Source organism: Plecotus auritus, assembly GCF_963455305.1.
Source record: "Plecotus auritus genome assembly, chromosome: 6".
NCBI lineage: Eukaryota > Metazoa > Chordata > Mammalia > Chiroptera > Vespertilionidae > Plecotus > Plecotus auritus.
The window spans coordinates 109,558,069-109,579,229 of record NC_137773.1 but is presented as its reverse complement, the minus strand read 5'-3'; the positions used below and the strand labels follow the sequence as shown (position 1 = coordinate 109,579,229).

General features: G+C 49.3%; 1 protein-coding gene across 1 annotated transcript in view; it reads left to right on the top strand.

The window, feature by feature from the left end:
* The window catches only part of GFPT2 (glutamine-fructose-6-phosphate transaminase 2), a 43,810-nt gene extending 23,155 nt beyond the window's left edge, over positions 1–20,655 (top strand). Inside the window, exons 7-19 of the mRNA XM_080673444.1 lie at positions 3,187–3,248; positions 5,018–5,097; positions 5,542–5,659; positions 5,952–6,115; positions 7,453–7,548; positions 7,631–7,728; positions 8,006–8,126; positions 10,463–10,620; positions 10,768–10,882; positions 13,853–13,980; positions 15,907–16,074; positions 17,877–18,038; positions 19,809–20,655. Coding sequence (XP_080529570.1) covers positions 3,187–3,248; positions 5,018–5,097; positions 5,542–5,659; positions 5,952–6,115; positions 7,453–7,548; positions 7,631–7,728; positions 8,006–8,126; positions 10,463–10,620; positions 10,768–10,882; positions 13,853–13,980; positions 15,907–16,074; positions 17,877–18,038; positions 19,809–19,853 — 1,515 coding nt within the window. The 3' untranslated portion in view covers positions 19,854–20,655. The remainder of the gene's footprint in view (positions 1–3,186; positions 3,249–5,017; positions 5,098–5,541; positions 5,660–5,951; positions 6,116–7,452; positions 7,549–7,630; positions 7,729–8,005; positions 8,127–10,462; positions 10,621–10,767; positions 10,883–13,852; positions 13,981–15,906; positions 16,075–17,876; positions 18,039–19,808) is intronic.
* Positions 20,656–21,161: the final 506 nt, after the last annotated feature.

The following is a 21,161-nucleotide window of genomic DNA, read 5'->3' as shown; positions in this document are numbered from 1 at the left end:
ATGCACACAGGACCTTGGTGGTGGGGGTTCACATTGTCATCTTTTCATTTGAGATGTTTGTGCCATTAGATACATAACCTAGATGCATCTCATTGATGTAGACTTAGAATTGTCCCAGCGGAGAAATGGCCCAGCATCCTTCCTAAGGGAAGGGAGGGAGGGAGGGCGGGAAGGAGAGAGGGAGGGAGGACAAGTGAAGAGAGTTGGTGCAGATTGTAAGAAGTTGGATTGGAGAGGAAGGGTGCAAAGATTTGGCCCAGTGGCCAGAGAGGGTTGCAGTTCCAAGGGAGGATTGTGCTTTGGGGATAGATGTAGATCAGGTCTGTGTGCTGAAGGCAATGATCCAGGAGAGAGAGATTCATGACGTCCCAGAGGGTTGGACCCACAGGACAAAGTCCCTGCTAAGGGGCATACGCTGGGGGAATTATCCAAGAGAGGCCCCTCCTTGGAGGAGGAGGTGGAGCAGACCCAGGCCCCTCGGGGAATGGTCGGGGAGGAGGAGAGGTCTCCAGACTTCCCAGAGCATCAGTGCCCCCCAGCAGTGCCTCTAAGAGGGGGCAGCCTGCAGACAGTGTTCAGGGCTGAGAATGTGGAGCCCCCACCCGCCGCGCCAGTCAACGCTGCTTGGCTACCACAACGTGGTTTAAAACTTATCACCCTTTGGTGCTTTCAGTCTTTTTTAAAAAGTACATCTATTATAGAGCCCTTTGCTCTGTGACTCCCATATGGGGGGTAATGATTTAGAGGACGTGTTTATAAATGGAAGTTTGACCGAACATAAAGTACAATGTGCTGTGCATAATGGGCAGGAAGGCGATTCAGCTTTGCAGCGTAGTGCTCTCTCTTTTCCATTTGTAATTTTAAACTTTAGAAATACCTCCCCATTGACGGCACTTTTAAATTTCAACGACGTCTCTCCACAGCTCTTTGGACAGAGAATGAGATGTGTATTCTATTCAGTCCTACGTGGTTGTAGACCAGCGATTTTCAATTCGTGTGCTGCAAGAATTTTTGAAACATACAATACCTGATTGCTTAGTCAGGGGCACTGACTTCTTTCCTTTAGATTGTCAAATAAAAGAATGATAACAGTGCAGCCACTATGGAAAACAGTATGGAGTTTCCTCAAAAAATTAAAAATGGAAGTCCCATTTGACCCAGTAATCCCACTTCTAGGAATATACCCCAAGAAAACAGAAACACCAATCAGAAAGGACATATGCACCCCTATGTTCATAGCAGCACAATACACCATAGCTAAGATTTGGAGACAACATAAGTGCCCATCAGCAGATGAGTGGATTAAAAACCTGTGGTACATCTACACAACGGAATACTATGCTGCTATAAAAAAGAAAGAACTCTTACCATTTGCAACAGCATGGGTGGTTCTGGAGAGCATTATGCTGAGTGAAATAAGCCAGTCGGAGGAAGATAAGTATCACATGATCTCACTCATTTGTGGACTATGATGAACAACATAAACTGATGAACGAAAATAGATCCAGAGACAGAGAAGCATCAAACAGACTGTCAAACCTCAGTGGGAAGGTGGGGGGGAGGGGGCAGGGGGAGGGAGAGGGGTAGGAGACCAACCAGAGGACTTGTATGTGTGCATATAAGCATAACCAATAGACACAGACACTAGGGGGGTGAGGGCATATGCTGGGGGATGGGAGTGGCTGGGGAGAGGTCAATGGGGGAAACAGGAGACATATGTAATACTACATGTAATTTTTTAAACAATAAAGAATTTTAAAAAATGTTAACAGCTGCCCTGGCCGGCATGGCTCAGTGGTAGAACATTGGCTTGTGCACAAAGGGTCACAGGTTCGATTCCTGGTCAAGGGCACATACCTGGGTTACAGGTTCAATACCTGGCCCCAACAGCCCACAGGCAGGAGACAACCTATCTATCTATCCCTCCCTCCCTCTCACTCTCCCCCTCCCTCCCTCCTTCCCCCTCACCCCTCCCTCCTCCTTTTTCCCTCCCTTCCACTCTCTAAAAAACAACGGAATAAAATGCCCTCAGATGAGAATTAACCAAAAACAAAAATGGCAACAGCCAACACAAAAATAGCCATCCAGTGTGAATGGATCAAAAATACACCTAATATTTTTGTTCTGATCGGCAAAAAAAATGTATTTTTTGGTGTGTCACAGAATTGTAGTAATTAGTTTATGTGTGCCATGAGATGAAAATCTCTGTTGTAGACAAAACCTGCAGGGTGAATGTCAGGTCTGCCTGAGGCCCTTCATTTGGGGTAGTGTGAAAGGCCCTCAGAGGCCTGGGCCGCCGACGTGGGGTCCCCTGTTTGTGTGACTGAGTCAGCAAACTGGTCATAGCACGCTGGCTGCATGGGGGCCTTAGATCTTCCCAGGGTTCCAAACCTTGGGGGATTTCACATGAAAGTCCAGATTTATAGCTGGTTATTTCTAACCAAAGTCTACTAGAGTCATAGCAAAGTAGTGTAGGCTGGTAGAATGTAGAAGAGAGAATTATGCACTAAGGACTTAAATGGAAAGAGCATTTGGAATCTTGAGTTAGGATAACTGGATTTTAGCTCTGGTTTGATTCCAATTATTATTTAATCCTCACCACAGAAATAATAATTGCGTAACAACTCATGCTTCTATTGGGTTCTCTATATGGCAGGCTCTGTTATAATGCATTGGTTCTCAGAAGCCATACAAAGTCTTATTTTCATTCACTACGAGGAAAATGCGGCATGAAGAAGGCTGCAGCATTGCCCAGCCGCAGGGTGGTGTGAGTTGAGCTAAGCACAGGTCATGGAGCATTAGCCCCTTGAACCCTCACAGGTGCTCCCTGAAGTACTAGTAGATGCTGTTCCAGGGGGCAGGAGCCCTGGCCCTGGTTCTCACCTGGTCCCTGGTTCTGATGCACCAGTTCACCCAGTTCATCCCAGAGCTGGGATTTGTCCCTCAGGGGCCTCGGCAGGTGTGTTTGCTGTTGGTCACAAGGTCTGGTCTTTGTAATTAGCGTGGTGCCGTCTATGTCACTTTCCTCCTGATGTCACCCTGCTGTCCTGCGTCCGGGGCCCTGAGTGAGCACCAGGACTGCTCACAGGGAAGAGGGGCCCAGGGAGACCCGCCAGGGGTATCAGGCTGCAGCGGCCTGGCTTAGCAGAGTGAGTTGTTCCTCACTTCTCTTCCCTGTGCTTTCAGGAAGGAGCATTCGCGTTGGTTTTCAAGAGCATCCACTACCCGGGAGAAGCCGTTGCCACAAGGTAAGGCAAACACATGAATATTTCCAGTAGCAAATAACTAAAATACAGTCACTCAGCTTGAGGCACAAGGGCCTAGGCCTCTGGACAAGTGGAAGGCACTTGCTCTATCTAAAGGACAGCTGTGGCTTAGCCACAGAGAATGCCCCCGTCATCTCTTTGGCCAGAGCTTCTGCCATTTTAACAGAAAAAAACAAGGTTGGATTTTTATTTGCAATCTCCATATTTTTAGAAGTTGACAACAAATTCAAATTTCAAATAAAATTGTATTAAGGCACATCCAGCTGATATGCTTTATATATAACTAGAGGCTCGGTGCATGAAATCCATAGACGGGTAGGGGCCCTAGGCTTGGCTGGCGATCAGGGCTGATCAGCTGGGCAATCGCCCACCTTGGCTGGCCTGGGGCCTGCGGGCTGGGGGCAACTCCTGCGTTGAATGTCTGCCCCCTGGTGGTCAGTGCACATCATAGCGACCGGTTGTTCCACCAGTGGTTCTGCTGTTTGGTCGATTTGCATATTAGTCTTTTATTATATAGGATAAAAGATTGTCCAAAATATTCAAGGCACTCACAGCACGTTCTGCAAAGACACAGACTTTGTCTCCCTACTTGGAGAAATCAGAGTGAGGTCCAAGCAGGCAACAGTACTAAGACATAAGATCTATTACAAATGAAGAAATATTTAGGGCCTGTATTGAGTCAGGTTAGCAGGCCAAGTGGATATATGTGGGGTGGACTCAGGCTGACTTAAGTCATTTATGAGTACATTGGTCCAAGTTAGCAAGAAACTGGTTGATGTAAAATATTACCCCATTGTCTTCTAATTAATGTGTTCAAGACAGTGCTCTTTAATTGCCTTGTTAATACATTCCCAGTGTCTCCTTCTTATTAACCAGCTAACATGCAGGGGAGGAAAGGATGTGTTCTTGGAAGGCCTGGCGTTCCTGAGTTGCAGAAGTGAACTGCGTGTTACCCAGCACACCCATTGTGAATTTGATTTGCATGCTGTAATTTATAAGAATGAGCAAACAATTAGGTTTTGGAGGCAGGATGCCATTCAATTCATGGAACAATGCCTTGTAAACACATGATCTGTAGAAATTGTGAGCCAGAAAGGAATGCCATAAAGCACTTTGCTGAAGACTGCCTTCTGGTGCTGGTGGCTGAGCTGGGGTGGGGGTACAGGGGACTTGAGTTAGGGGCCCTCACTCAGCTCAGCTGCAGGAATTGCCCATCACCGTCCCCTTTGTGAGGAGTCTGCCTTGCGCAGGATGGAGATTCCAAACTTCACTGAGGTGTTCCTTAGGCAGAAACAAAACTGCCCTAGAAAGCGCTTTAAGTGGCCCACAAAGTTGAGTGGACCCAAAGCCAGTCGGAAGCTCCCCGAGGCTGGAGGACACCTCAGCTAGATGAAAGAGTCTTTGTGCAGATCCTGGGCTCCCTCTTTAGAGACAGATGGGGAGCAGAGGCAGGTGGAGACCTTTGCTGCTGTCGGGGCCTAACAGGGACTTGGCTTCTGACGCCAGCACCATGTGGGGTCTCACTGGGCAGGTGGGTGGCACCACAGAAGCAAGCTGGGGTTCTCACGCTGGCCTACTGGGCTCTGCCCCGAGCCTTGGAGCATCTTCCTGTGGCCCGGCGTCCACCGTGTGGGACCCTTTGCCACAGGGGACAGGCGAGATGTGGGGACTGTCCTTGGTGCTCAGAGGACATCCAGCCCCATCCCAGGTGTCAAGGTGATGGCTAACCTGACCCCCTCTCATCCCTGCAGGAGAGGCAGCCCCCTGCTCATCGGAGTGCGGAGCGAATACAAGCTCTCCACAGAACAGGTCCCCGTCCTTTACATGACATGTAAGTCCCTTCAGGAGGACCGACAGTGCTGCTGCAGCCCGGCAGCCCTGCCCCCGGAGGCATGGTGCTCTCACCATGTCTGGGTGGCCCACACGTGGCACCAGATCCAGAAGGTTCTCAGGCAACTGAGCCTAGGTTCTGTTTTTCCAAAAGCTTTTTTACTCTGGACACTTTACACCATTATACCCAAGCCCAGGGGATGGCATGCTGCTCTGATACATGCAGGCAGCCTGCCCGGGTTCCAGCAGTGATTTGGCATGTTCTTTTTGTGGCAGCTTAAATGCTCTTGCTATTTGGGGATCTTTCACACTATTTGGCTGACACAGCCAAAGCTAAAAATTGCACATTTCTCCCACACATATTCAAGTGGAAACGGACTCTATGCTGCATGTTATTCAAACCAAAGAGTTTAACAGGATGTGCGATACTCTCTGCATTCACTAGGCAACATTGAGAACGTGAAGAACATCCGTAAACCGAGGGTACAGAGGCTGGACAGCTCGACCTGCCTGCATGCCGTGGGCAACAAAGCTGTGGAATTCTTCTTCGCTTCCGATGCCAGGTAGCCGAGCCTCGTCTTCTTCCCTTCCTGGGACTGTGTAATCAAGAATGACAGGCTGCACCACCATTTCTTATTCACTTCCCACATGAGCTGTTTTCTCCCAGCCAGCAGGGGCAGGGGTGTTGTCAGATTTCAGTTCTTGGTGGCCTTCTTGGGCAATAAACCAATGTGTGATGCCCCTTCCCTCCTAAAATGCCATTCAGTGCCCTGATGTGGACTCAGCTGGGGAGGCCAGGCATGATGGCCGTCGAGCACAGTCCCCCCTGTGATGCCCGTGTTTGCCTTGCCCCAGCGCTATCATAGAACACACCAACCGGGTCATCTTCCTCGAGGACGATGACATCGCCGCAGCGGCTGATGGGAAACTCTCCATTCACCGGGTCAAGCGTTCGGCCAGTGATGACCCATCTCGAGCCATCCAGACCTTGCAGATGGAATTGCAGCAGATCATGAAAGGCAGGTGTCCTCTGAGAGTGGGGGCAGCAGCCTCGGGGGCAGGTGCTCCCTGGGGACGCTCCTGAGCCTCTCTGCTCTGCCCGGTGGGCGCCACAGTGGGGCCTCCGTGAAGGGGCTCAGGTGATCTCAGGATGTGGGGAGCCTGCCCTGGCTCCTGTGAGGGAGCCTCTGAGTATATCCAGTGCCAGGTCCCCCTGTTCAGTCTGACCGACCATACACTGCCTCCCTTCACTGCCTCTGGGACACATGTCTGTGCCCCAGCACCATTTCTTCTCTGGGCAGAAGACCTGCGGTAACGGGGAAACTATGGACCCCTTTCTCCTTTTGAGGAGAGCCTCTCTTCCTGCACCCACATCTGTCTCCCTGCACCCTCTTCTCCACAGGGCAGCCTGGGTAAACTTTTAAGAACATCAGAACCTTTATCCTGCTGCTTAACACCCTCCAGTGGCTTCCTACTATTCTGAAAATAAAATGTGCCCCCCTCACACACATGCAGTCTGGCCCCACCTCACTCTAGCCCTTCCCACGATGCCCTGCTCACCCTTGGCCGCCCTGTTACTCAGACAGGCCCTGGGCTTGGCCACTGTGGGGAGGTGATTGCACTTACTGTTCCTCTCACAGGATAGTTCTTTTGATCATGTCCTCGGAAATGTCAGCCCCTCAGAGAGCCCCCTGACCCCATGTCGGCAGTGGCCCACGCTCCTCCCCTGTCTTATTTGCATCATGGCTTTTTGTACAAGTCCTCTGCTGAAGGTGGCAGGCAGGGACACTGCAATGGCATGTCTGTGCATCCCCGAGAACATCCCCACCCTGTCTAGACACCTGCAATCATCAACACAGCACCTGTCTGGGCCCTAACATACTGCAGCCACATGGTCACTTTGACCTCGTCCAACCCCATTCAAATCAGAGCCCTGAAAATGCATGTGTGACTGGAAAGGTTTTTCTTTAATCCAGAAGCTAGGAGGCTATTTGTTTAAAAGAAAGTGGTCTGTTTCTTTGGGCCTGGCTTAATTTGTACTTCCCTAGGTAGGTGAGCTTTTACTTTCTTCTGGCCTCACAAAGAGGAGTGTGACCCCATAAGACCAGCCCAAATTTGTTACTCTCATCCCTTCTTCCCTTGTGAGAGGGCCAGGTGTGTAAACTGAGGTCGGATTCCTGCTTCCCTCTCACTTGTCACCATGAGCATCAGGCGAACAACACCTGGAGACTAGCCTGCAGGGGTCTTTACCTGTGTCATGCTGACTAACTGCATAACAACTTTGTCTTGATGAAAAGTTAAGCCTGGAAATAAAACTAAACGAAAGGGACCTGTCTTGTTGCTGTTCATCGAGCAGGTAACTTCAGTGCGTTCATGCAGAAGGAGATCTTCGAACAGCCGGAATCCGTTTTCAATACTATGAGAGGGCGGGTGAACTTTGAGACCAGCACAGGTAATCAATCCCTGGACCTTGCCCCAGGCCCTGCGCAGCCCCTGTGTGAGGGCTCAGGCTGACACCCGCGTGTGCCCTACAGTGCTCCTGGGCGGCCTGAAGGCCCACTTGAAGGAGATCCGACGGTGCCGACGGCTCATCGTGATTGGCTGTGGAACCAGCTACCATGCCGCTGTGGCTGTAAGTGCCATGCGTGGGCCTCGATGGCCAGGGAGGTAGTGGCGGCCTAGGACAAGAGGCATCCTACATGCTGCCAGGCGTCCGGCCATCCAGATTTGGCTCCTGTGAGCCAGTGTGAGAGCGGGCACCGTCCTTTCTCCTGCGGTTCTGCCCTGTGCCTAAAGGTCCCTCCCCACCAGATACGAAGGCTCCATGTCACAAGTTTCTCTAGGAGCCCAGCTGCTGGTGTACCTGTAGTATCGTGACTGACTTGAGTCCCCATTCTCATTGGCTTCAGACTCGACAAGTTTTGGAGGAACTTACCGAACTCCCTGTGATGGTTGAACTTGCTAGTGATTTTCTGGACAGGAACACGCCCGTGTTCAGGGATGATGTTTGCTTCTTCATAAGCCAGTCAGGTAAGGGATCCAGGCTGTGTTAGCTCACCTAGGCTCTGTCCCCTCATAACCCACCGAAGTTCTCATGCACCAGCCACTGCGGCCTCTCATGCATCTGCTCATTGCACCCTCAGCACCTTCGGTGACCATCCCATTTTATGGGGAGGACCGTGCAGCCAGGGCTTCTTCCTCCTCCTGGTATTTCAAGTCCAAGGCTTATGGGACCACCCATCAGGTCGCCATAAATGTGTGCTGGGTTTAATTGAGAAAGTTCTTCAAAATTCTGCCGGTTCAAAGGCTGTGTGGTTGCTGGGCAGTTGCCCCCGCCTCCCGCACGCCAGCAGGGGAAGCATGGAGAGACACTGATTCAGGGTAGGGCTAACTCAGCAAACCCCGCCGGGTACCATCCCAACACTAAGCTGGATATTTGCTACAGTCGGGCTGGGCAGACGGTTGGAGAGGTGAGCCATGGCCATATGCTGGGAGTGCCTGTGAGCTAAAGGAGGGTTTTAAAAACGTTTTAGCCCTGGCCAGTTTGGCTCAGTGCATAGAGCATCGGCCTGTGGACTGAAGGGTTCCAGGTTCGATTCCAGTCAAGGGCACATGCCTGGGTTGCAGGCTTGGTCCCCAGTAGGGGGTGTGCAGGAGGCGTTCAATCAATGATTCCCTGTCATCATTGATGCTTCTATCTCTCTCTTCATCTCCCTTCCTCTCTGAAATCAATAAAAATATTTTTAAAAACACGTTTTAAATATGGAAAATTTCTAGCCTTTATCAAAGTAGAGATTGCCATGAGGAATTGCCTAGCCGTAGCCATGATCAGCTCAGCAGACCTGGGGTCAGCCATACCCACAGGTTATTTGGAAGTCAATCTCAGACGTTGTGTTATTTCATCCATAAGAACTTCAGAATGTATCTCTTTTGGATAAAGGTCGGGGGGGGGGGGGGGGAAACTAACCACAAAATGGAAGCAGTATTGAAAGTTCCTATAGATATTAGGGCTTCCATTTTGAAATCTTTTTTAAAAAATATATTTTATTGATTTTTTTACAGAGAGTAAGGGAGAGGGATAGAGAGTTAGAAACATGGATCAGCTGCCTCCTGCACACCTCCTACTGGGGATGTGCCCACAACCAAGGTACAAGCCCTTGACCAGAATTGAACCTGGGACCCTTCAGTCCGAAGGCCAACGCTCTATCCACTGAGCCAAACCGGTTAGCCCCATTTTGAAATGTTAATCCTACTCCTGTTTCAATGACAAACACACAGACACACCCACATCCAGCTGAGCACCACGTACCCAGGTGCTGCCATGTGACTTCAGCTGCCAACATTGCTGGCTTATGGCCGCATCAAAATCTAAACATGTTTCATGAATTGGTGGGAGCCATTCACCAAAGAACAGAGGTGGATTTAATGTGAAAATAATGTAGGGACAGCTCCTGAGTATCTTCACCGAAGGTTTTTAAAGTTTCATTTTGTTTAGCCCTTTCCATTGAGTTAAAAAATGCTATATTATAAACTGGGGAGCAGGGCTGGTGAAGATGGAGGCATCCTGCTCTCCCCTCCAAGCCCTGAGCCCCGTTGGCACTGAGGAAGGGCCAGGTGGCACCCCAGAGTGCTGGATGCAAGTTGGAGAGAAAAAGGAGAAAAGGGTCAGACTGCACAGTGGCACCAGCCTGCACTGCGGAAGAGCTAGGAAGGGCAGAGCCAAGAGCAGTGGTTGCGTGGACATCGAATGCGTTTGGTTGTATGGCCTGGCTCGTGCTGAATTTAGTTTGCGTTCTTTAGGATTTGCAAGCTTAGGGAGTTGGTGCTGGCTTATGTGTGAACCTATTTAAGTAGTTTTATTGTAAAAATAATTCTTGTCCACACTGCAAGGCTGCAAGAAGTGCTTTTCTTTATAACAAGGTTTATTTGAGAAATGCCATTTGGGGGCATTCTTGCTTTTTAAATGTTAAATCTGGGCACATTCTGAACAAGACAGCTCAGAGCTATAGAAAGGGCACTGGGGCCCAGGCCCACCCAGGTTGGTGCTGACTCGTGGCCTTGAGTGAGCAGGCATTGATGTCCTCTGCTGAGTCCCTCGTCCTCCAGGGGAAAGTGAGGACAATGGCCTCACAGGACTGCCAGGAGAGGTGGTGGGACAGTGGGTGAGAAAGTGCTTGCCACATAAATAGCAGTGGAAGCTTGGAGCTAAGAACCAACTAGCAAAACTGTTGAGCATGCATTTTCCTTTCTGGGTGCAAGCGGGCTATGTCTGGGCACTGATTTTTGTGTCAGAGTGGGGAGTAAATGGGTGGGGGCAGAGCCATGCGCCTGTGAACACACAGCTGAAAGGAGGGTCTGTGTGGCAGGCGAGACGGCGGACACCCTCCTGGCACTGCGTTACTGCAAGGACCGTGGGGCCCTGACTGTGGGCGTCACCAACACCGTGGGCAGCTCCATCTCTCGAGAGACTGACTGCGGTGTCCACATCAATGCGGGCCCGGAGGTCGGTGTGGCCAGCACCAAGGTAAAGGAGCCGCGTGCGCCCTGCAGGAGGGCCTCGGCTAGGCTGGCGGGTGGATGGAGGCCGAGAAGGGCCCCGTGATCTGCCCCCCTCACGTGGTTGCCACCGCACATTCGCCCCCTCGGTCAGCACTGCTGTTTTTGTCCGCAGGCTTACACCAGTCAGTTCATCTCCCTGGTGATGTTTGGCCTGATGATGTCGGAAGACCGCGTTTCACTACAAGATCGACGGCGCGAGATCATCCGTGGCCTGCAGTCGTTACCTGGTAAGTTCCAAAATGACACTTCCCTTAACTTCCAAATCCGTGGGCTGTTCTTGGTACTTTCTTCCTGCCTCTCGATGCTGTTAGTGATGCTGTCACACCCGCCCTTCTCCTCAAACTCCCTCCTCCCCACTGCATGCCTGCTGCACCTCCCACAGGGCCAAGAGCGAAGTCCACACTCCTCACCCATCTCTGGAGCCCTGCATGCTGGGCCCCTGCCCCCTCTGACCTCATAGAATGCCCTTCTCCAGCCCCCTCTTTCGGGGGCGGGGGGGGGGTCTCACAGACCTTTGATCCTCAGCAATGAAAAGCTCTTTCCACCCCAGGGCCTTTGCATTCTCTTTCCTTTAGAAACCCTCTTCCTCCATCTCTTTAAGCGGCCAATGGCTTCTCATCACAAGTCTCAGCTCAAATGTCACTTCTTGGGACCCTCCCTGGCCACCCTGAGATTCCACTCTCCTGCCCCAGCTCGCTATGAAATGTTAGCCGGTTTCATTTCTTTTTTTTAATCCTCCCCTGAGGACATGCTTAGAGAGAGGAAGAGGGCTGTGAGAGGGGAGAGAGAGAGAGAGAGAGAGAGAGAGAGAGAGAGAGAGAGAGAGAGAGAGAGACGAGAGACGAGAGAAACATTAATGTGAGAGAGAAACATTGATCTGTTGCCTTCCATATGCTCCCTGACTGAGGATTGAACCTGCAACCCAGGTATGTGCCCCGACCATGAATCAAACTGGCAACTCTTCAGTGCATATAGGACGATGCTCAGCCAGCTGAGCCACTCCAGCCAGGCCAGCCAGTTTCTTTTCTGTATAGCACATGCTGTGATCCAAAATTACCTGTTCACCTATGTACTGGCTTGTCTCCCCAACTAACATGTCAGCTCAGTGAGCACACAGTCAACCTTGTCACAGTCACTGCTGGATACCAGGTGCCAAGCATACACTAGGTGTGCAGGAAATACCTGAGAAAGCATATGGTCGAGTCTCTTCCTGTCCCAGACAGCTCCTTTACAGTCTCACCAAACTCTTTTGCTAGGTTCCATCTTTCACTGTCGGTGAGATACAGTGTCTGTCACACAAAATTGCAAGCTCTTTGGTTTCAATCACTCACTCATTCACTGTACTCACACATACTCTGCACCAGCCGCCTTGCCCCGAGGCCATCCTGAGACTGCCAGGATGCACAGCAGCTCTTTTCCCTCAGCCACTTACACGCCACGGAAGGAAAGAGACCTCTTAGGTTTGCTTTGTGCAGGCCTCAGAATAGGAAATGGAAAGACCTCACCCCATGGATGCCACGAGGCTGGGCAGCCCCTTTAAGAGATGGGGCAGTCCTGGGTCCTCCCTGGGAGCCAGGGGCCAATCCCAGAGAAGGCAATGAGGGAAAGCCACCATCTGACCATACAAAGCCTAGGGATCTTAATCTGCCCAACACAACATGCTGGAAACTTATTGCCAAGAAAGACACTCTTAACTTTAAGCGGGTAATAACCCTGGAAAAGCAGGATCTTATCCTGATGTCTAAGCCCGCAGTTCCTAAGATGTGGTCCACAGGTCCTAGGGGTCTGCAAGGCCCTTGCAGTCAAAACTATATTCACAGTGATGCCTTCTTTATCTACACTAATAAAAGAGAAAGATGCAAATTGACCATACCTTCACGACGCCCACCAGCCAATCAGTGTATGCAAATTAACCCAACAAAGATGGAAGGTTACTTTGCATATGAAGGCAGCTCTGCGCCCCTGGGCAGCATGGGAAGGTGGAAAGGCGGCTCTGGCTGGAGCAAAGGCAGTGCTGGCAGCCAGGGGAAGGAAGGCCCGTTCTTGCACGTGCATCGGGCCTCTAGTCATAAATAAGACATGCCTTCTGCCATGTGGACATTTGAAAGGCAGCGGTGGCCACCCCTGGCACCTCAGCACACCTCCCCGCAGAGGCGCCATGCTCTCAGCCACCGCGCACCTGCTTCACTTACGGCCACCCTTGATGACACAGGAGAGTGCATCAGTCTTATTAAAGTGCAGTGCTTTTTAATGTGCTGTGTAACCAAATGGGAAGGATGCGTTAAGTACTTCTGCTGGGCCCTGAAGCACGAGGGTCATCTCAAAGACAAGTGGTTGTTGGAGTAGCAAGCTGACTTGGGTATGTGGCAGGCATTTTCTCGAAAATGAACAGAGTTAGCCCAACATGCTGAGAAAACTGACTGCATTCGTTACCAATGATAAACTTCCAGCTTTCAACCGTACTTAAGATTTTGGAAAAACGGATAGCTTGACCACATTCCCAGCACTTGTACCAATGCATGATGGTACAAAATTATGCATGTGTAAAAGACCCATTTAAAGAAATGCAAGTTAGACCACCATGTTTTAATATAACAAGGGAGGAAAACCATATATATATATACATGTTTTTTTGTTGTTTTTATATAAATGAATAAATACCTTTAATTTTACCAGTTTCTAATCTGCCAAGTATTGATAGATATAACCCACAAAAACAAAGGCTCTTAGGAATATGCAATAATTTTTAAGTGTTTACAGGACTTCTGAGACCAAAAAGTTTGAGAACCATTGATCCAACTTACACTGACTTTGTCTTGAGACATGACATGGGGCCCGGACGAGGGGCCTTGATTTGGAGTGTCAGCTCCGTAACTGGCCAGCTTGGGAATTAGCCTCTCTGAGCCTCAGTTGCCTTACCAGTGAAGTGGAGCTAGAAATAACACTTCCTTGCTTATCTTATATGCTCAGGAAAGTACGAACACGATATGGATCATCCAACAAAATCCTGGCCCATAATCCAAGTTATATACCACGTTCTAAGTTTAAAGCCTTTTTAATTAATGAATGCAAAGAAGCCAAGTGTACTAAGTGATGTGAGTTTCTAAACCATGTCTTCCGCACTCTATTTTATGATTGTGAATCTTGTTCTAAAATCGGTATAACTGGCTCTCCCCTCTGCTGTGTGCATGACATAGAGCTGATCAAGGAAGTGTTGTCACTGGACCAGAAGATCCACGACCTGGCCCTGGAGCTCTACACGCAGAGGTCGCTCCTGGTCATGGGGCGGGGCTACAACTACGCCACGTGCCTGGAAGGAGCCCTGGTGAGCACCCTCCGCCCAACCCTGACACCACCACCCCTGCAGAGGGCAGGCGTGGGAGACCCCCAGAGAAACCAGCAAGAAGGAGGACAGGGCACTGAGCTAGGGTAGGGGGCGCTGAGGCCTGCTGTCCACCGTGTGAAGCTGCATTGAGCACCAGCTCACTACCATGTGTTCTAGCCCTGGGGACATAGAGATAGGGGCTCCCAATCTTCATTCTCCCAGGATAAACGTGTAGGACACCCTTGGTGAGCCCCAGAGGTGTCAGCCTGTGCCAGGCTCCATCTAGATTAGCCCATTTATACCTCACCAGCATCTTCTGAGAGATGGACAATTATTGTCCACATTTTACCCAGGAGGAAACAGCCTCCAAAAAATTCATCTTGCTGAAAATTACACAGCAGAAGTGATCAGCCTGAGATTTGAACTCAGGTCCACATGGACTTTGCTTTCCCCTCACTGCTACAAGCAGCCTGCATGGGAGGGTGTGGGCAGACCAGAATTGCGGGGTGGGACCTCTGCAGAGTTTCCCTGTTACTCCTCAAACTTTCAAGAGGAGCTGCAGATCTTGGCGGGAATGAGCCGGACAGACCTTGCACTGTTGAAACCAGTGACTGGCTGTTTTGCCTCCCGCGGCAGTAAAGATCCATACTGGCTGGTGTAAGAGAGAGATGATGGGGTGGGCGAGGTGCAGGACATGAACACAGGGCTGTGGAGAGGGTGGGCATTGTTGCCCAGGGGCCTGGGTCCAGTGCTTGCCCTTGACTCACTGTCTGCTTGCTGTTTATGTTCAACCAAGGTAAACGGGAGACAGTGTCACAGCTAAGCAGCACTTGGTACCCAGACAAGGGCATCATCTATGACCAGCTGGTTCCCCTCTTCTTCCTAGGGGAGCAAGTGGCTGCTTCTTTCCTACCACCTCTTCCCCCCATTTTAAAGACAATGCGATTCCCAATATGTTCACAAGAAACATTCAGAGGCTATTGGGGGGGCGGGGTGTGTGTGCAAGCTATAAGGAGCCTGACCACAGTGTGCTCCAACTTCCACACCTGCCACTGGAGGCTCTGACCCTTGCCAAAGGCAGTGAGGCACGCTCCTTCTCGGGCACAGTACAGCAAGGCCTGGGAGGGTGTGCTTTCAATCTGCTTCCATGCCTCTACCATCTGGGGGCTCGGCTGCAGTGCCTGAGTGTGCTGGTGAAAGGTGCGTATTCAGCTGCATCTCCAGCTTAGTCTTTGAGGGTAAAGGAGCTTTCATGCTGCTGCTGGCCCAGGCAATGACCCCTCTATGATCCCTGGGGGGCTGGCACTCCAGATGTCCAAGGTATTCAGGATGGAGCCAGTCTTCCAACAGTGTTTCCCGACCCAAATGAGTAGGTGAGAAAGGTATTCTTTATCACTCTTACCGGTCCAATGACAGGGGTTTAGTGTAACGAAATAGAATGGGTCTTCCCAAACACAGGAAAATTCCAGTAACAGCCCCAATGTGTGTGATTTTGCTTGATAGTTGGAGCAACCCTTTGCAGTTTATTAATGGTCTAGGATTGGGGAAATGATTAATCAGATAATTGAATGGAGGCGTATCTAGACAGAATACAACTCCACCATTATAAACCCTAACTGTGGAAGGGCATGGGGCCTGGGGAAAGCTAGATTGACACTGACTTGTCCATCCAAGGGGGGGTGACTGTTCCCAGGGGCTGGTCTGGGAACACACGCTGCATGCTGGGCTTTGTATATGCTCTGGATAGCTGCCGGCCACCTCCCTCGGACCTGGCCTTGCCAGTTGCCCCTCTGTGCTGTTAACTGCTCCATGTGTCCATCTGCCTTGTGGCCTCAACTCCTTGCCTTCAAGCTGATTCTCCCTCTGGTTGATGTGTTCTAGCCCCATGTCTGCCTAGTGTGACTGATTCCACCTCATTCTCCCCAGAAAATTAAAGAGATAACCTACATGCACTCAGAAGGCATCCTGGCTGGTGAACTGAAGCATGGGCCCCTGGCACTGATCGACAAGCAGATGCCCATCATCATGGTCATCATGAAGGACCCTTGCTTTGCCAAATGCCAGAACGCCCTGCAGCAGATCACGGCTCGCCAGGTGAGGGCTCTCCGTGGGGCTGGGCCACCTTGCTCCTTCTCTCTTCCAGACATGCCCACCTCAGCCACCGTCAGCCAGCACCAGCTATGCTTGGGTCCTGCCAGTGAGCAGGGGTGACCACAGAGTCTCTCCTCAGTCCCCTCATGAGTGGCGCACACATTCAGAAAGGGACTGGCCAGCTTTTGACCATGCCCACAATGGCTCCTTAGTGAGGGCCAGTGACCCAGAGCGCCCAGAGCTGTGCTGGATCCCAGGCCCAGAGACCAGAGGAGGTACTCCTGGTGGGGAGTCCTGAGGGCAGTCCTGGCACTGCCCACCTGCAGTTAGGTCATATTTCACAGCTGGAGGGCACTGTCCTCACCAGACTGCCTTCGCTCCAGACACCAGCTGCAAGTTCAGGGGTTCTCAGATTACCCCCACTTCAGGATTTCCTGATAGCCGCTCAGGTTCAGTAATTCCCTAGAATGACTCACAAAACTCAGGAAAACATTATATAACTATTACAGTTTTATTATGCAGGATACAAATCAGAGTCAGCAAAGGAAGAGACTCAGGGCAAGGGCCCAAAACACAAAGCTCCCATGTCCTCAGGGCGCTTCCCCCTCCCACACAGCAGGGTGCACTGCAGCCAGGGAGCCCGCCTGAGCTTCTAGCTCCAGGGCCCAGAGTTTTTATTGGGGTTTCATTATGTAGACACAATAGATTGCATCATTGGCCACGTGATTGAACTCAATTTCCAGCACCTCTTCTGTTCCTGGAGGTCAGGAGCTCAGACTGGTATCACTTGGCTCAAAGCCCCAATTCTCTAACTACGTGGTCTGTCTTCCCGGCACTGTCATCCCTCATCCTGAAGCTATCCTTGGGCCCACCATGTGTCACCTCATTAGCATAAACTCAGCATAAACCCACCATGGAAAACCAACACTTCTATCACTCAGGAAAGCCCAAGAGTGTAGAGGTCCCCTCCCAGGAGCCAGGAACAAAGATCAGCCAAAGTCTGTTATACTGCAGCTGTCCAGAGGTGGGAGGGTGGAACTCCCACACCTTCATCCTGGAAGGCCTAGGAACTTACAGGGAGGTAAAATCCGACAAGGCATTTGAGCCAGCTGCTGCCACTCCTGGCTCAGCAAGGTGGTCAGAAGTTATAGAACACAATCGCTATGCCTTGTTGCTTAAAACCTTCTAGTGGCTTCCAAAAAACTATCGTGACCATGAGCCTGCATTATCCAGCCCCTTCCCTCTGTTTCCCACTCATGCCAGCTCCTTCCTGCCTCTGAGCCTTGGCGTTGGCTGTTCCCTCTGCCCCACATGTTCTTCCCACACACCTTCAGAGCTGGCCTTTCGTCATCCAGGTCTCAATCCAATGTCCCCTTTTAGAGGCCATCCCAGACTTCACCAACCTCCCCCAACCCTATTTTATTGCCTTTGTGGCACCTTCCTGAAGTTCATTGTTACTTATTGGCTTCTTGTCTGTTTTTGTTTCCCACCACTCAACCGTGAGCCTCATTAGAGCAAGGAGTGGACGTGCTCTGCCCTTGCAAGGCACATTGAAGCCACAAGAAATGGGCGCTGAGTGAAGCAGGAGGACCATCACCGGGCCAGGGGAGGGAAAGAAACTCACCAAAAAGCATCAGAAACACTTGGTCCTTCACATGAATCATACATAGCACCTCACCCAGAATTCCAGCAAAAACAAAGGATGACTGTCTTCATTGCAATAATGTTGATCTCAGAAACAGTAATGCGAGGGATGCTTCTTTCAGAGACGAGCTGCATTTTGTGACCACCTTTCTCTGCTTCAGGGTCGACCGATTATACTGTGCTCCAAGGATGACACTGAGAGCTCCAAGTTTGCATATAAGATGATCGAGCTGCCCCCCACAGTGGACTGCCTGCAGGGCATCCTCAGCGTGATCCCCCTGCAGCTCCTTTCCTTCCACCTGGCTGTTCTCCGAGGATATGACGTACGTCTGGAAACTGCCTAACCCAGCAAGGGTAGAATGTAACCCTAGAATTCCTTTTTGTTTTTAAATACTTATTTGGCATGTCGACTAAAAAAATAATATTGACTAGGTGTTTCATCACCAAGAAGGATTTATTTGGGGGGGAAAGAAATGATTGCCACACAGTGCATGCAGACATGGCAATCTCTAGCCTGTGTGCCAAGATGGATGAGTGTAAGGGGAAACAGAAATTAAGGGAAAGGGAAGCTAGAACCATCATTTTATTATAAGCTCAGAGTTCTCCCTGTAGGGTTCTTACATGTAGGGTTCTCATAATTACATAAGAGTGCAAAACTGCCATAAGCCCTAGCTCCTCCCACAGACCCTCCCAATTGATACATTTTCTTAAAGTTTCAGTGCATCTTTATCAGGTATAAATATATATATTTCTATTGATTTCTGAGAGGAAGGGAGAGGGAGAGAGAGATAGAAACATCAATGATGAGAGAGAATCATTGATTGGCTGCCTCCTGCACACCCCCCATTGGGGATAGAGCCCGCAACCTGGGCATGTGCCCTTGACTGGAATCGAACCCAGGACTCTTGAGTCCGCAGGTCGATGCTCTATCCACTGAGCCAAACCGGTCAGGACACCACATTCATTTTTAAAATAACTATTTTTAAAGTAACTTATACCCTCTGAAAAGAAGCTTGGGAACTGCAAGATGTGTAAAGACCATATCGTTAAACCATAAGCTCATCATCAGGCAGTGCTAAAGCAAATTCAGTATCTCATTCCAGTTTTCCTTGTGCATCTGAGTTTCTTAACATTTTTCAAGATTATATCAAAGGTGAAATTTTATATCTTCCTTTTTGATATATTGTGAGTATTTTCTCACATTTTGAACTTGTTGCAAGCAACATTTAATCACTGCATAATATTCCACCACAGTCTTATAACATGGATTTTAACAATTACTAAGCCAATCTTCTATTATTTGAAGTGTTTCTAATTTTTCAGAACATTTGCATAAATAACACTTGCAGTGAACATCTTTATACATACATTTTCATCCCACATTTAAGACTTGTCCTCAGTCTAGCATATGAGTTAACATTTTGGGACCCTTAACATCATTTGTCTACTTATGTTCCAGAAAAGAACTAATTAATGATCTTACCAGCAAGTGTAAGAACACAATTTTTTGTGCAAAGGAATAGAAGTTTGATAATAATTTATCTTGAGAAGCTTTAAAAAATACATAACACAAAATACAAATTAAGAAACACCTGATGGTGTACGTCATTCAGAAGTGACATATGCTAACATTTTGTCATATTTCTTAAAACACACACACACACACACACACACATTATTATAAACAAAATAAGACATCGCAAATAAAGTTGAAACTACTTTATCCGCTAGCCCATTACATTTCCTTCCCAACCCCCACCCTGCACTAACAAGTCTCATGGGTTTAGTGCGGATCCTTTTAAGAAAAGTATTTCACAATACAATTTGGGCTGTCTTTAATAGCGTTGAATCATGTCCTTTTACTAGTGCTACTGCTTGAAACATAGCAGGTGCACCATAAGTGTTTATTGAATCAACTAAACAGTATACAGTTGAAGTTTCTGGAGGAAGGAACCACTTCCAGGATGCAAGTCTCAGGAGAGCCCCTGACCAGGAACACGGTCTCCTTTCCAAGTTCTCTGGTACGAGGTTTTACGATACAGCATGTTGCTGAGGTCTATAGGATCCTGAGCGGCTGCTTTCTGTTATTGTAGGTTGACTTCCCCAGAAATCTGGCCAAGTCTGTAACTGTGGAATGAGAAGAAGGCGAGGAGATCATTACCACGTTTAATCTGGTTCAAGACCCAGTGACGCCATCTCCATCTCCTAAATCCCAGCAGAGCTTGACAGCTTCCACGTGCCTTGTACCCAAGTGCTTTGCTTACAGAAGATACTGTTTCTCCAAGTCCTGAAGTCGCCAGAGGAGAAGGGACTCGTTGTTTACACATGGGGATCAGAGCGGACGTTTCCACCACCGTGCAATATACAGCTCTCTTCGAGTAACTGTGAACCTTTTTTAACCAGCACTAGTTAGTTTTAAAAGACAAAATATTTATAATGACAATTGTATAGCTTTAAGTTATTTTTCTAGTATGTAGCTTTCTGTAGCAGGGTCATGCCTAGACTGTGCCCCTGGCTACCCAGTGCACCCAGTCTCCTGTCAGGGGGCATTCATCTCAGATTTGAGCACAAGGCACTGCCTCTTGACTCCTTTCTCCTTCCTCTTCCTCTCTCGGCTGCTCCTGAATCCAGTCTCAATGTCAGGGAAACTTCCCACAGCTTCCCTTGCCTCCTATCAGTCCTATCCGATGGAATCGCAGCTTCCTTCAGTGGTTCCCTCTTGTCTAAATTCCTCTAACTCCACAACTTCCTTTTCATCTGATCATGGTTCTTTTTAAGCAGCATTTTGGTCCCTGCTCTTGCCGTAGTAAAAAAGCTTGAAATATCCCCTGCAAGAAAGTAGTTTTCAAGTGGGTTCCCTTGTCCCCTATTTAAAAGTGTGCACAATCAAAGAACTATGCAATTTTAAGACAATAAAGACAGTATACTTTTCTTGACTTGTGCATTTGGATTTGTTCATCTTATTCTTTCTTTGTACTTGGATTTTGAGGGCTCCTCAAAACAGGACTCAGCGGTGTCTTGTGGGAGCAGCCCTGTTTGCTGGTACCTATACTCATGACTGCATGCTTCTAGCATGACAATGAGGACTGTTTTACAGGATGTAACAACATGTGGGAGATTTGAGACTCTCTCCTGAGAGTCTACTGAACAATTGGAGGGGGTGGACCACGTGATGCTGCTTGAGATGGTTGCCCAGAGCCTGAAGGCAGCAAGCAGACAGGGGTGAAACTCTCAAATTTTTACTCCCCCTGTGCCCGTAACCCTATTCTACTCACGGATTCTATAGGAAAGTAGAAAGCCAAAGATAGAGTTCTGAAGGTTTGTAGGGTCAAAGTTTAGACTCTCCATGAAAGTGCTGCCCCAGGGGCTTTCATGGTGTCTTTAGGATAGCTAGCTAGTATGTGCGCTCTAGTACCTCATTCAACTTTGTTCTGGATTCCCTGTGA